At 43.0% G+C, this 12,929-nt stretch overlaps 1 protein-coding gene across 4 annotated transcripts in view; it reads left to right on the plus strand.

Moving 5' to 3' along the window:
- GRID1 (glutamate ionotropic receptor delta type subunit 1) overlaps positions 1 to 12,929 on the plus strand; it is a 686,590-nt gene that overhangs the window by 564,170 nt on the left and 109,491 nt on the right. For all 4 annotated transcript variants that reach the window (XM_057530323.1, XM_057530324.1, XM_057530325.1 and 1 more), the window contains 4 exons: positions 2,690 to 2,791; positions 4,247 to 4,444; positions 8,082 to 8,406; positions 9,611 to 9,749. In XM_057530323.1, coding sequence (XP_057386306.1) covers positions 2,690 to 2,791; positions 4,247 to 4,444; positions 8,082 to 8,406; positions 9,611 to 9,749 — 764 coding nt within the window. The remainder of the gene's footprint in view (positions 1 to 2,689; positions 2,792 to 4,246; positions 4,445 to 8,081; positions 8,407 to 9,610; positions 9,750 to 12,929) is intronic.

The following is a 12,929-nucleotide window of genomic DNA, read 5'->3' on the forward strand; positions in this document are numbered from 1 at the left end:
AAGACAGGTAAAGCCGGTTGATCAATGCCAAGCAGAGCCTCATTCCAGGTGCTCATCCAAACCAGGGCAGCACAAAGTCGAGATGCCCCTTCACCAGTGCCAAGGAGGTTGGGCAGCAGGTGTTATGAATTCAAGTCCTGGAACAGAGCAGAATATCCCGTCCCTGGAGCTGACATGTCATCTTTGCTTCCATTATGACTCTGTAAGTCACTGAGGTAGTAAAGGGGACCTTCATAACACCACCCAACCCAGGGGGTGCAGCAGATCACACATAGAGTTAAGCAACCCCAATGCCTGGGTTAAACAGTTAATGGGGATGAGATGCAGGCTGCCCAAATACACACCATGAGTCCCCTGAATCTGATATCGAAGGGTCCAAAGAATGCAGGGAGTCAACACCTTGACTCCGTTTGTCTGAGTTTGTCTTTTCCCTTTGACCAGCATTTGAATCCGGCTGCAGGAATTGATTCCAAGTCCCAGGGCTATGTCCTGAGACCCCATAGGGAAATAGGCATGAAGTTTCCTTCTCACTATACCAGTTCCAAGAGTGTGGCATCTTTGATGTCCTTGAACAGGACTTTGGATAGATCTTAACTTTGTTCTTCACTGCAGTGCCCCTCAAATTAATGAGTGGTGGCTGTGGGGAGTTCCTCAGAGTATGTGACTGTGCTCTTAACTAAGTGATTTATTCATCACTTCCAGGCATCCTATTATCTAGGGTGAAGTGGGTTTTAGCTTGTATCATGTTGGAAGTGATGGCAGGAGGTTCCAAGTTCCTTTAAACTGGTTCTAGAACCACATATCTCATTCTGATGTTCCTGCTTTAGGCCTCAGGGTTCTAGTATCTTCCAGGTAGAGCGGCCCCACAGATTCTGGAACTGTGGCCTCATAGTCAAGGCTCAGGGTGCCGACCTTGCTGCAGACGTCAGGGCTATGGGAAATGCTGGGAGAGTAGAAGCGTCCGTAAGCGGCACTATTGGTAGCTCCTTTAGGGCACCTGGTGGCACTTTTCCACAGAGGAGTGGTTCTTTTGCTCAGCCTAACTGGGGGTCTTGTGGGTTTTCCCTGATGAGGGGTAGGTGCTACCTGTGACAGTCTGAATTTTAACCCCTTGGTACTGAACTGATGGTCCATGGGTCAACAGCAGCAGCACGTGGGAGCTTGTTAGACAGGAATAATCTCAGGTCCCAGAATCAGAAAGTGCATGCGAAATCCCTGGGTGATTTGTCTGCATATTAAGGTTTGAAGATCACTGCTTTCATCTGTAGCAGTGGTTCACAATCCTGGCTGTGCATTAGAATCACCTGGGGAGCTAAACGATCCGTATCCAGTCCACTACTGACCAGTTAAATCAGACTCCCGGGCAGGGGGGCAGGCTTTAGTTTGTTTTAAAAGCCCTCTTAAGAGATTCTAATATACAGCTACGTCAGAGGCCCAGTGACCTAGAAGAGCAGAGGTTTTCAACGAGGATCGCTGGGGAAGCATTAACATCCCTCATGTCCAAGTGCTGAGACCCTAATTATGTTGGCTTTAGATGGGGCCAATATCTGTATCTTTTTACATCTCACCAATTAATGATTGAGAATCACTGATCGGACAAAGGGTTCATCGTTGTTGCTCAGGCCCTGCAGGGAGGCAGGGAAGGGAAGCAGTCCCAAGAGCATCTGTGTCTCCAGTTGTTTCTGAGCCAGGATAGGGTCTCCTTGACCATCTTAGATGGTCTTAGATAGTCTTAAATGCATCTATTGGACAGATCCTGCAGGCTCAGGAGGATATGGCAGACCCAGAGCACATGTATTCTTGGCCTCTACCTGCCTATCAGGGAAAATTATGAAGTTTGCACTACGGTGAAGACAGTGAGCTCTCGGTCCTGTTTGCATTTGGCATCAGGGTGTAAGACAAGCTGTAAACTTGGGTCTTTGTTACCTGCTTCACTTTTTTTTTTTTTTTTTTTAATACTTATACTTTTTTTTTTTTTAAGTTTATTTATTATTTATGGCTGTGTTGGGTCTTCGTTTCTGTGCGAGGGCTTTCTCTAGTTGCGGCAAGTGGGGGCCACTCTCCACCGCGGTGCGCGGGCCTCTCACTATCGCGACCTCTCTTGTTGCGGAGCACAGGCCCCAGACGCGCAGGCCCAGCAACTGTGGCTCACGGGCCCAGCCGCTCCGCGGCATGTGGGATCTTCCCAGACCAGGGCTCGAACCCGTGTCCCCTGCATCGGCAGGCAGATTCTCAACCACTGCGCCACCAGGGAAGCCCCCTGCTTCACTTTTGAGTCTCATCCTACTCTGGTGATGGAAGCAGCTGATCTCAAGGACCTTCTGGCCTGGGCAAGTCAAAGGAGTATTAAAGAAAGAGGGCACTTTGTGCGAGACACAGTGACATGGCCTCAGTAGGTGGACAATAAAATTGGACATAAATGTTCATTCCAGAAACAAGATCCTACCAATTGGTTTCATTTCAAGGATGAGGCAAATCCTCAAGATCCAGATGAGCTGCTGGAGGAAGTGGAGCTCTATCTGTCACACCTTTATTCTTTCTAAGGTTGTAAGATGGCTCTTGCTCTCTAGGAAACTCCTAGGGCTGTTGTCCACCTATCTGCCTGATTCAGGAGCCCAGTTTAGGAGTCGATTCCCAAGGTTTGCACAGGTGCCCGTTCTGTCCCTCACACTCCCTTTTTCCTTCACAGCTGGCGACGTGGGACTCGGAGAAGGGCCTGAATGGCAGCCTGCAGGAGAGGCCCATGGGCAGTCGCCTCCAAGGACTGACTCTCAAAGTGGTGACTGTCTTGGTAGGATCATGGGCATATGGGGGAGGTCTGCCATTCAGGCTTTGAGTCAGAGGCTTCTCTCTGTTTGGCTTGATGCTGGGTTTAGAGAGAAGGGGATCTTAAGTAGTGGCTTGAGCTTTCATAAGGCCTTTCACTCAAACAATTTTATGAATACTGAAGGGAGAGTGAGATTGGAGATTCTGCCCCAGGGCCTCTGAGACCTTCAATGGGAGGTCACTGGACTGCTCTAGAGAAGGACCACTAATCCGGATCCAGTGCTGAGCTCCAGAGTGGGAATAACAACTCTACTTGTTCTTGGATGTAAACGATCTTGACCTACTGGTGGTCCTTAGGAGAGCTTTGCTGGTAACTAGAGTCCCCAGAAGGATGTTGGGAGGACATCCTTCCAGAACCCAATGCCACTGATGGGCCCATGTGACACAGAGTTCATAATGAAGACCATTTGTTGCAATTTCTCTGCATGGTTGTCCTGGAATCAGAGACTTTTACATATTTAAGATACCTTAGAAGCATCTTCCTTTCCATTTCTTTCTTCACCTCTTTAGAACCATAGGAGACATTTTAGATTTATCTCTTATTAGCTGGTCAGACATGGTCCAAACATTCCCCTCTGTCCCAGCAGCACTGGCGTCTCTTGGTTCTAGAAGCCTTTGGCAGCCACGTTTCCGCATTCCCCATATGCCCACCAGGAATAAACATTATACCTTATTTCCCCCCAAAATTAAATTAATGAGATGTAGTCTCTGGGGCTGTTGCCAAAAGCCTCCTTCTTGTTCAGTTTCACAGGGTGGTGGTGGGGAAGCCTGAGATGTTTTCCAGATGATCACGTGCCCTACAAGAGCACATGTGACACAGCACAAAATGTGTGAATGTGCACATGGCCTGGCTTTGGACTTTCGGACCGTGGGGTTTAATACTATCCTGTCCTTGACGTGCAGTAGGGCCTTGTCCTGTGACTCAACATCCATTTTCTAGTACAATCTGATGGATGTATTACTGTCTTCCCTCAATCCAGTATCACAGAGCTCTATTTTCATTTAATATCCTGGATGAGAGGTATCCACATTTCTTATGTGGGTCCTGAAGAATTATGGCATTTCCAAAGGACAGAGTCCTCAATGTCACAAATGAAGGAATGAAAACAAGCCATGCTATTCTGGGAGATGGGGCTCTGGACCGAGTCTGGGATGACACAGGACAAATAAATCTGTTCCTCCATCAATATGCTGGTTGGAGGGATTTTCCTGTGCCCTGTATCCTGAGTGTCCACAAACTGCTTTAGAAAAAGGCAGAGAGGTTCAGGCTCCAGGCCTAAATTGGCTAAATACAATGCACATGTCCACAAACGTTCTGAAATTATGGTTCATCGGATTGGTCTCTCTAATAATACCCTGGAAAGATGTGTGTTAATGAACCTGTGATTTAGTTGAAGAACATTCATTTTGTTGTCCTCAGGAAGAGCCTTTTGTGATGGTGGCTGAGAACATCCTTGGACAGCCCAAGCGCTACAAAGGGTTCTCCATCGATGTCCTGGATGCACTGGCCAAGGCTCTGGGCTTCAAATATGAGATTTACCAGGCCCCCGATGGCAGGTACGGTCACCAGCTCCATAACACCTCCTGGAACGGGATGATCGGGGAGCTCATCAGCAAGGTAGGTCCCCAAAGCATGTCCATGGGGAGGGGTACCCCAGTCTGCCTCTGGGGTGACGTCTAAATTAGGCCCATTATGAAGCTGGAACCTTGGGACTAGCTAGACAGACCACAGTTACCACTCTCCACACACTAAGGATCTCTTTTCCTCCACCCCCCTCCTCCCTGCTATACCCAGTTTTACTCTTTTATTTTCTAATTCGCTGGCACTTTGTGTTTTCCTTCTGTGCCCATTGCTCTCATTCCTTTGAAACGTGTCCACTGTGCCTGTTCTGTAATCCACACTTCATGAAATCCACTCCCACATTTGGGCTGCAATAGGAACCCAGTTCTCACGAGGGGTGGTTGGAGGGGACTGGTGCATGCTTATTCTCTTCTTCAAGGCCCACAAGTGGGCGTGCATATCGTGTGTGTCCACGTGCATGTGTGTAGGTGAATGAGTGTGTGGGTGTGTCTGCATTGCTATGTATAAGTGATACGGCATTCCCCAGCTCCTCAGATTAATTTCAAATCATTAATCTTCCTCCTTCCTGTAGAACCTGGGTCATCATTTAGATTCATGGCGTGAGGCCAATTTGCTGTGTCCCCATCCTTGCCCCTTCCGTCTTATGACCTCTAGGTCATTTCCTGACAACCATTTACATTGGTGGATCTGCTCAAGCCCTCCGTCTCCAGTATTACTGTTGCCATCAATCTTGATGTTTCTGACATCCCTACGGACCACCCTGGGCTTCGAGTGCTTTGATCCCTTCACCTCCAGTGACCTTTGAGGACCTGCCACCATGCATCCTGTTAGCGTCTTGCATGTCACTGTCACTGTCCCACTCCATGACTAAATCCTGTTGTCCTTCTGACTCTTTCTGGCCTTTGTTCCTAAAACACAGGTCCTCTGCTTTATAACCCATGAAGGACACAAGGCTTATATTCTCTCCGGTTTCTCCTAAGCTTAAACAAACAAACAAACAAAACACACACAACAACTTTATTGTGGAAAAAGTTGTATATCAAATTCACCCATTTCAGATGTATCATTCAGTGATTTCTAGGAAATCTAGTGAGTTGTGCAACCTTCACCATATCTAGTTTTATAGTACTTCCATCACCCCAATGAGATCCCTCATATTCATTTACAGTTAATCCCATTCCCAACCCCAGCCAGAGGCAACCTTTAATCTCCTTTCTAGCTCTATAGGTTTGCTTTTGCAAACATTTACTATAAACGGAGTCATACCATATGTGGTCTTTTGTGTCTGGCCCTTTTCACTTGGCACATGTATTTGAGGTTCATTCTTCTCTAAGATTTCTGCGCCCTTCTGATACTGCATCCTTTCCTGGTGTGTCCTCTGTGGTTGTCCAGATAAACCCCTGTTCCCTTCATCCTTTACAATTCTCCTAAATTATTCTTGATTTCTTGTTACATTGAAACCCTGACCTGGTTCTATTATCTACCCTCTGACTCTGACACCCAGCTTGCTGTATGCAATTAGAGGAGAAAATCACAAATTTGTCCAGATGGATGTATGAACAATGTGTGGCCTCCCAACTCAACTGGGCCTTCGGGACAGTTCCTTAACATGTCCTTTATTGGGCCCCTTGGCTACATTCCTTAGAGACTGTTTCAAAACTTTATCTTTCTCCTCAAGCAACCTAATAATCTTCTATCTTAAATTAGAAAACAAAGTGCTCCTATATTAGGGAAAGAAATGGAGACATCTGGGCATGAGATTCTACTTCAACTTCCTATGAAGTTCATATCTGCAGACACGTGCCCTCGCCTCCAGTTTCGGGGTAGGGGGAATGTTTTTCCTCCTGTTACAGCTCACCCCTCCACCAGCATCACGAGTCAACTCTCTTGTGCCTCCTCTGGACCTGGTTTCATAAATTAGTTTCCCTCCATCCTATGTTGTTAACCTATCCTGATCCCCTAGATTTCTTTCTCTGTCATTAAATATGCTCCAAACTTAAACAAAACAAAAACAAAACAGACAAACAAATAAACCAAAAAAACCAGAAAACCTCCCTGGATCATGGGTTTCTGAGAAGAGAAGCAAGAACCAGAGATGCAAATGTGGCAAGTCTGAGATCTCTGACACGGTCACCTCCACCATTTTTTCTCTTTACTCTAGGTATGTTGTTGGATTTCACAGTTTAGAAGTCAGTATATTTGCCCCTCTAGCCCGCATATTGGACCTGATAAAATCCTTCTATATAGTTTTCCCCAATTTGAATATGTACTTTGGATCAGCTGTCGCAACTGGTCATTCTAAAATAAACCTAGCTCTGACGATGCCTCCTACTTAAGAGACCCCAGAGCCAAGATAGAGATGATCACTGTACATTTTAAGGCTCTTATGTTAACATCCACCTAGGCATAAGGATCCTAGTCTCCACCAGTCTTGGCAGCTTTAACCTCACAATCTAGTTCCATCTTAATGGGGTCTTGGGTGCCCGACTAGCTCAGTTAGTAGAGCATGAGACTATTAATGGATCTTTGTCTATTTTTTTTAAGGTATTTTTAATTATTTATTTAACTTATTTATTTTTGGCTGCTTTGGGTCTTTGTTGCTGCTTGTGGGCTTTCTCTAGTTGCGGCGAGTGGGGGCTACTCTTCGTTGCAGTGCACGGGCTTCTCATTGTGGTGGCTTCTCTTGTTGCAGAGCACGGGCTCTAGGCACCTGGACTTCAGGAGTTGTGGCTTGCGGGCTCTAAAGCGCAGGCTCAGTAGTTGTGGCACACGGGCTTCGTTGCTCCGTGGCATGTGGGATCTTCCCGGACCAGGGCTCGAACCCGTGTCCCCTGAATTGGCAGGTGGATTCTTAACCACTGCGCCAGCAGGGAAGCCCTCTTTGTCTATTTTTAAATTAAGCTCATCTTGGAAAGCAAAAATCTTGGGAGGTCGCAGCACAGGATGCCCAGAGAGCCCCTTCACAGCTTGGCTTTACTAAAGGACGAAGCAGCCCATATGTCTGAGAAGCCATGAGTTAAGGCAGGCAGAAGATCAAAGGAAGTGGATGACCCCTTTTTTCTTGGAGGATGTTACTCTCTGGCATAGAGTCTGCATATAAAACAATCTAGGCCTGATACACTAATGAGATTCAAGGTAGTTGTATACTCATCATATAACTTCTAAAGTATTTTAGAAAAGAGAGATACTAGTGTGGGCTAATGGCGTTTGGAGAGGTTTGATGGAAAAATGGAGTGTCCCTGTGGCCTTGAAGTATAGGAAGGATGTAGATAAGGCCAGAAGAAGATAGAAGGGAGTTGGGGCGGGGATGGGGGTGGGCGGTAAGAGGGAAATACCAGCAAAAGAAAGGAGGTAGTTCACTAAGGGGACTGTTAAGAAAATGAAGAAAAACTGTAATTCACACAGGAATGAAGATGGTTATAGACTCTTTCCTCCAGAAGTGGTTTCCAGGAGTTTTTAGGGTTTGGGAGAGAAATTTGTAAGGTGAAAGAGGTAATAACAGACACCTTAGTGCTGGATTTTCCTTACAACATTCAAAGTCACGAGGTGTCAACTCTCGAATCCATTTCCTCTGAACTGAACAACCCAAAGGGCAGAGGACAGGCCTTGACCCAGGGTAGAACCCAGTGGTAAACTGAGGACTGCTGTCTGATGAGTTGGGTTTGCCTTTCAGAGAGCGGACCTAGCCATCTCCGCCATCACCATCACCCCGGAGAGGGAGAGCGTGGTGGACTTCAGCAAGCGGTACATGGACTACTCGGTGGGGATCCTCATCAAGAAGCCCGAGGAGAAAATCAGCATCTTCTCCCTTTTCGCTCCTTTTGATTTTGCCGTGTGGGCCTGCATTGCAGCAGCCATCCCTGTGGTTGGCGTGCTGATATTTGTGTTGAACCGGATACAGGCCGTGAGGGCTCAGAGTGCTGCCCAGCCCCGGCCATCTGCTTCTGCCACCTTAAACAGTGCCATCTGGATCGTCTACGGAGCCTTCGTACAGCAAGGTACCCTCCTGGTTTCTCAATGTTGGAAGAGCCCCAGGGGCTTGGAAGAACTTGTCCGTTGGCAAAGTTCTTGGACGCATTTTGCCAAAGTCATTTGAAATGCAATTTTATTTAATCTCTAAGGTAGTCCTAATGTCATGCTGCTCCCAGTTTCTCTGAGTAATACCAGATAGGAACTAAATGAGATGACAACAGGGAACTTAACTTCAAGTCCTGATTTTCCACTTTAGATAAAATTAACCTCCGAGTTCTGCTTTGCACTTTCCTTGCCTCCCACATTAGATTGATTGTTATGCAGACAGGGTTGTCAGATGAAACTCTATCTTGTTTAAATTTGAAGTCTTAATGGGATAAAAAATCAAAATTGTTTTGCAATCATCTAAGAGGTACTCCAGCCATTCTTGAGATACAAAGTCTCCTGTCTCTGAGAAGTCTGGATAGCACTTGGGGAGTTACAGGATTGTGCAGTTTTGACTGGAAACAACAAATTGCAAAGTTCCTAATGTGAGTCCTAGCCTTATTTGCACCATGGCAAATGTATGCATTACTTGCTTGAGAGGTTATGTAAGAAAAGTCAGTGAGGAGTTTTCTTCTGCTACCACCTAAGGGACCAAGGAGAAACAATTGGCCTCAAAGAGGCAGCTTCTGACTACAAATCACATGCAGTGATTTCTGAAAATCATAGGAAAAAAAAAAAGGTCATCTAGTGAGGGCTGAGTAATAATAAAAGTGATATGGTGCATCTCATTTCTTAAAAGAAAGCCAGGAAATCCTCCAGGTAGGAGGTAATTTTACATTTACAGAATTCCTGAGACTGTTCCATGTGACTTTAAAATGGAAAGGGACATTACATAGGGTTGCAGCCCTGAAAGTTCTCAACACAGTGAGGTAGAATCTTCTAACTAGAAGATTTTGATATTCGGAACTCTGCTCTTGGCATTTTGACAAACATCCTGTCACTGAAAATGCCAGTCCTAGCTTTTCCGTATTTTGTGGTCTGCCATCCCTTTCCAAGATTGGTGGTCCTAGCATTTTTTCCCCAGAATTGTCAGAGCCCACCATAACCAGCCGGCAGTCACTTTCCTGATCCCCAGCTCACCACCAGGGGTGGTTCCCTATGCCTGGCCACAGGGCAGAGAATTTCTCTGGAGATGCAAGCAAGAGCAGAAGCCCAGGACCAATCCCCTTTGCCTGCCTCCTGCAGGTGGTGAATCCTCAGCGAACTCCATGGCCATGCGAATCGTGATGGGCAGCTGGTGGCTCTTCACCCTCATTGTGTGCTCCTCCTACACAGCCAATCTTGCTGCCTTCCTCACAGTGTCCAGGATGGATAACCCCATAAGGTAAGATCCATTACTCCTTCCAGAAGGCTGTAAAGAGAGGATGCAAACCGAGCCAGGGCAGCCTGGTGTCAAGGAGGCAGAGAAGGACTTAGAGTCCAGATCTGCAATTTGATGACAGTAATCTTTAATGCATGAGGAGCATCACTCCTGTTGTGTTTTATTTCATGCACAATTAAACAGTGTATAAATTCATTAAATAATAGTTCTTTGAACATTTAAATTCTGCTTATAAGACTAATCAGTCAAAACATTAAAAATTAACAAATAAGTCCTCAGACCTTTCAATATTGATTACAAACTTATTTAATCAAAATTTTTAAACATTTAATTAAAATTAATTAAAACCACAAGTCTAATATAGTTTTCCAATCTTCAAACATCTAAAAATTGTTTTTAAAAACATGCCAGTTATCACAGTGATTAGAAAATTTGTCACTTACAGTTGCAAAATTGTAAAATTATTGAAACCAAGGACCAAAAATGTTTCATTTTAACCAAAATGTTAAAAATATGGCATAAAAGAATTAGTTCAACATAGTGAAATAACTTGGAAATGCCTTTGCTTTATAGTCAGATTCTCACATACTGTGTGAATTACAAAAGAGCTTGGACAAAGTGAATGTCTGTTAGATATGTCATCGCTGAACTGACCAAAGGCAAAGATATAGTCCGTACTTCCTTGGGTGCAATACCCTCTTCAGTATCACCTCTTACTTGATCCCTGATTATGGTTTTCTGTGTCCCTGCCTTCAGTAATTTCTCCTTTAATTCATCATACTTACTATCATCATATTGATTCTTTTGATCCATAGCCCTATAATCAAGTCATCCATACTCAACCAGCTTCTATAGCTCCCAACTGCCTATTTGAAAGAGGTCAGATTCCTTGATTAGGATTCAGAATTCAGAATGACATTATCTAGTCTTTATTTTAATTGACATTTTATTGAGATAATTATGGATTCACATGCAATTATAATTAGTAATGCAGAGAGATCTCATAATATCTTTTAACAAGTTTGCCCCAATGGTAACATTTTGCAAAACCAGGATATTAATGTTGATACAATTGACTGATTCTATTCAGATTTCTGATTTGTACTTGCCCTCATTTCTATGTGTGTGTGTGTGTGTGTGTGTGCGCGCATTTGATTCTACACAATCTTATCGTATGTGTAGATTTGTATTGTTCTTTTATAACCACACTCACCTCCTTTGCACTTCTTCCCCTCCAGTCCTGTTCTTAACACCTGGAAAACACTAATGTGTTCTCCATCTCTAAAATTTTGTTGTTTCAAATATGTTATATAAATTGAATCACACTTTTGGGATTGACTTTTTCTTTCAGTATAATTCTCTGGAGATTCATTCAAATTGTTATGTGTATTAATAGTTCATTGCTTCTTTTTGCTTGGTAGAAGCCAGTGTAACACAGTTTATTTAACAATCCACCCATTGAAGGACATCTGGGTTGTTTCCAGTTTTGGGCAATCATGAATAAAGCCACTGTGAACATTTGTGTGTAGGTTTTTGTGTGAACATGTTTTTATTAATATGTGATACATATCCAAGAATGTAATTGCTGCATCTGTGGTAATAGCATGTGGTTTTATTAAAAAACGATCAAACTGCTTTCTAGTGACTGTACCATTTTACATTACTAGTAATGTAGGAATGATCCAGTTTCTTTGCATCTTTGCCAATATTTAGTGTTGTCACTGTTTTTTATTTTACTATTCTGATAGGCATGGTGAGATAGCTCATTGTGGTTTTGTGTTTCCCTAACGACTAGTTATATTGAATACCTTTTCATGTGCTTATTTCTATCTGTGTATTCTCTTTGGTGAAATACCTCTTCATGTGTTTTGCCCATTTTCTCACTGGATTGTTAATGTTGAGTTTTGAAAGTTCTTTATATATTTTAGACACTGGTTTCTTGCCAGATGTGTGGTTTGCAAATATTTTCCCCCACTCTGAAGTTTGTTTTATCAACCTCTTATCAAGGTCTTTCACAAAGAGAAGTTTTTAATTCTTATGAGGTCTAATTTATAAATTTATTCTTTTGTGGATCATGCTTTCGGTGTCAAGTCTAACTCTTTGCCTAGCCCTAGACCCTGAAGATAATCTGGGATTGTTTGTTTGTTTGTTTGCTTGTTTTTCTAAAAGTTTTTTAGTTTTACATTTTACATTTTGGTCCACAATCAGTTTTGAGTTAATTTTTGTATAAGGTGTGAAGTTTGAGTTCTCTTTTTTTTTTTTTTTGGCTATGGATGTCCAATTGCTATAGCACCACTTATTAATTTAATTGCTATTTAAGTTTGTCTGAAATCAGTTGAACATATTTATGTGGGTCTATTTCTGGGTTCTCTATTCATTCCATTGATCTATGTGCTGATTCCTTTGCCAATAGCACACTGTCTTGATTACTGTGGCTGCACAGTAAGCCTTAATACTGAGCATAGTGATTCCTCCCATTTTATTGTTCTTTGTCAAGATTGTTTTAACTATTCTGGGACCTGCATTTTCCATACAAATTTTAGAATAAGTTTGTCTATGGCTATATAAAAAAATTCTGTGGTTTTGACAGGAATTGCATTAATTATAGTTATAATTGCTTTAAGCCAAAAGATCATGATTTGCTGAGAATATTTATCATGAATGGGTACTGGATTTTGCCAGGTGCTTTTTTTACATTACTTGCCATAATTATATGCTTTTTCTTCTTTAACTTATTAATATGGTAGATTAAATTGATTGTTTTTTCAAATGTATATCTTGAATGAATTTCACTTTGTCATGGTCTATGATTCTTTTCATATATTGTTGAATTCTGTTTGCTGATATTCTGGTTGAGGATTTTTGCATCTGAACTTAGAAGAAATATTGGTTTGTACTTTTATTCATAGTGTCTTTGTCTGGTTTTGATATCAGGGTAACACTGGCGTCATAAAGTGATTTAGGAAATCATCTTCTATTTTTTGGAAGAGATTATGTAAAATTGCTGTTAATTCATCTTTAAGTGTTTGGCATTATTCTCCAGGGAAACCATCCAGGCATGGAGATTTCATATTTTTGGAGCTTTTAGATTGTGAATTAAATTTTTCATAGCTATAGGGCAATTCATATTGTCTGTTTCATCAAGTCTAGTTGGTTTATAGTGTTGTTCATGTTTTCATTTAC

Source organism: Balaenoptera acutorostrata, chromosome 16 (assembly GCF_949987535.1).
Source record: "Balaenoptera acutorostrata chromosome 16, mBalAcu1.1, whole genome shotgun sequence".
In the NCBI taxonomy this organism is placed as follows: domain Eukaryota; kingdom Metazoa; phylum Chordata; class Mammalia; order Artiodactyla; family Balaenopteridae; genus Balaenoptera; species Balaenoptera acutorostrata.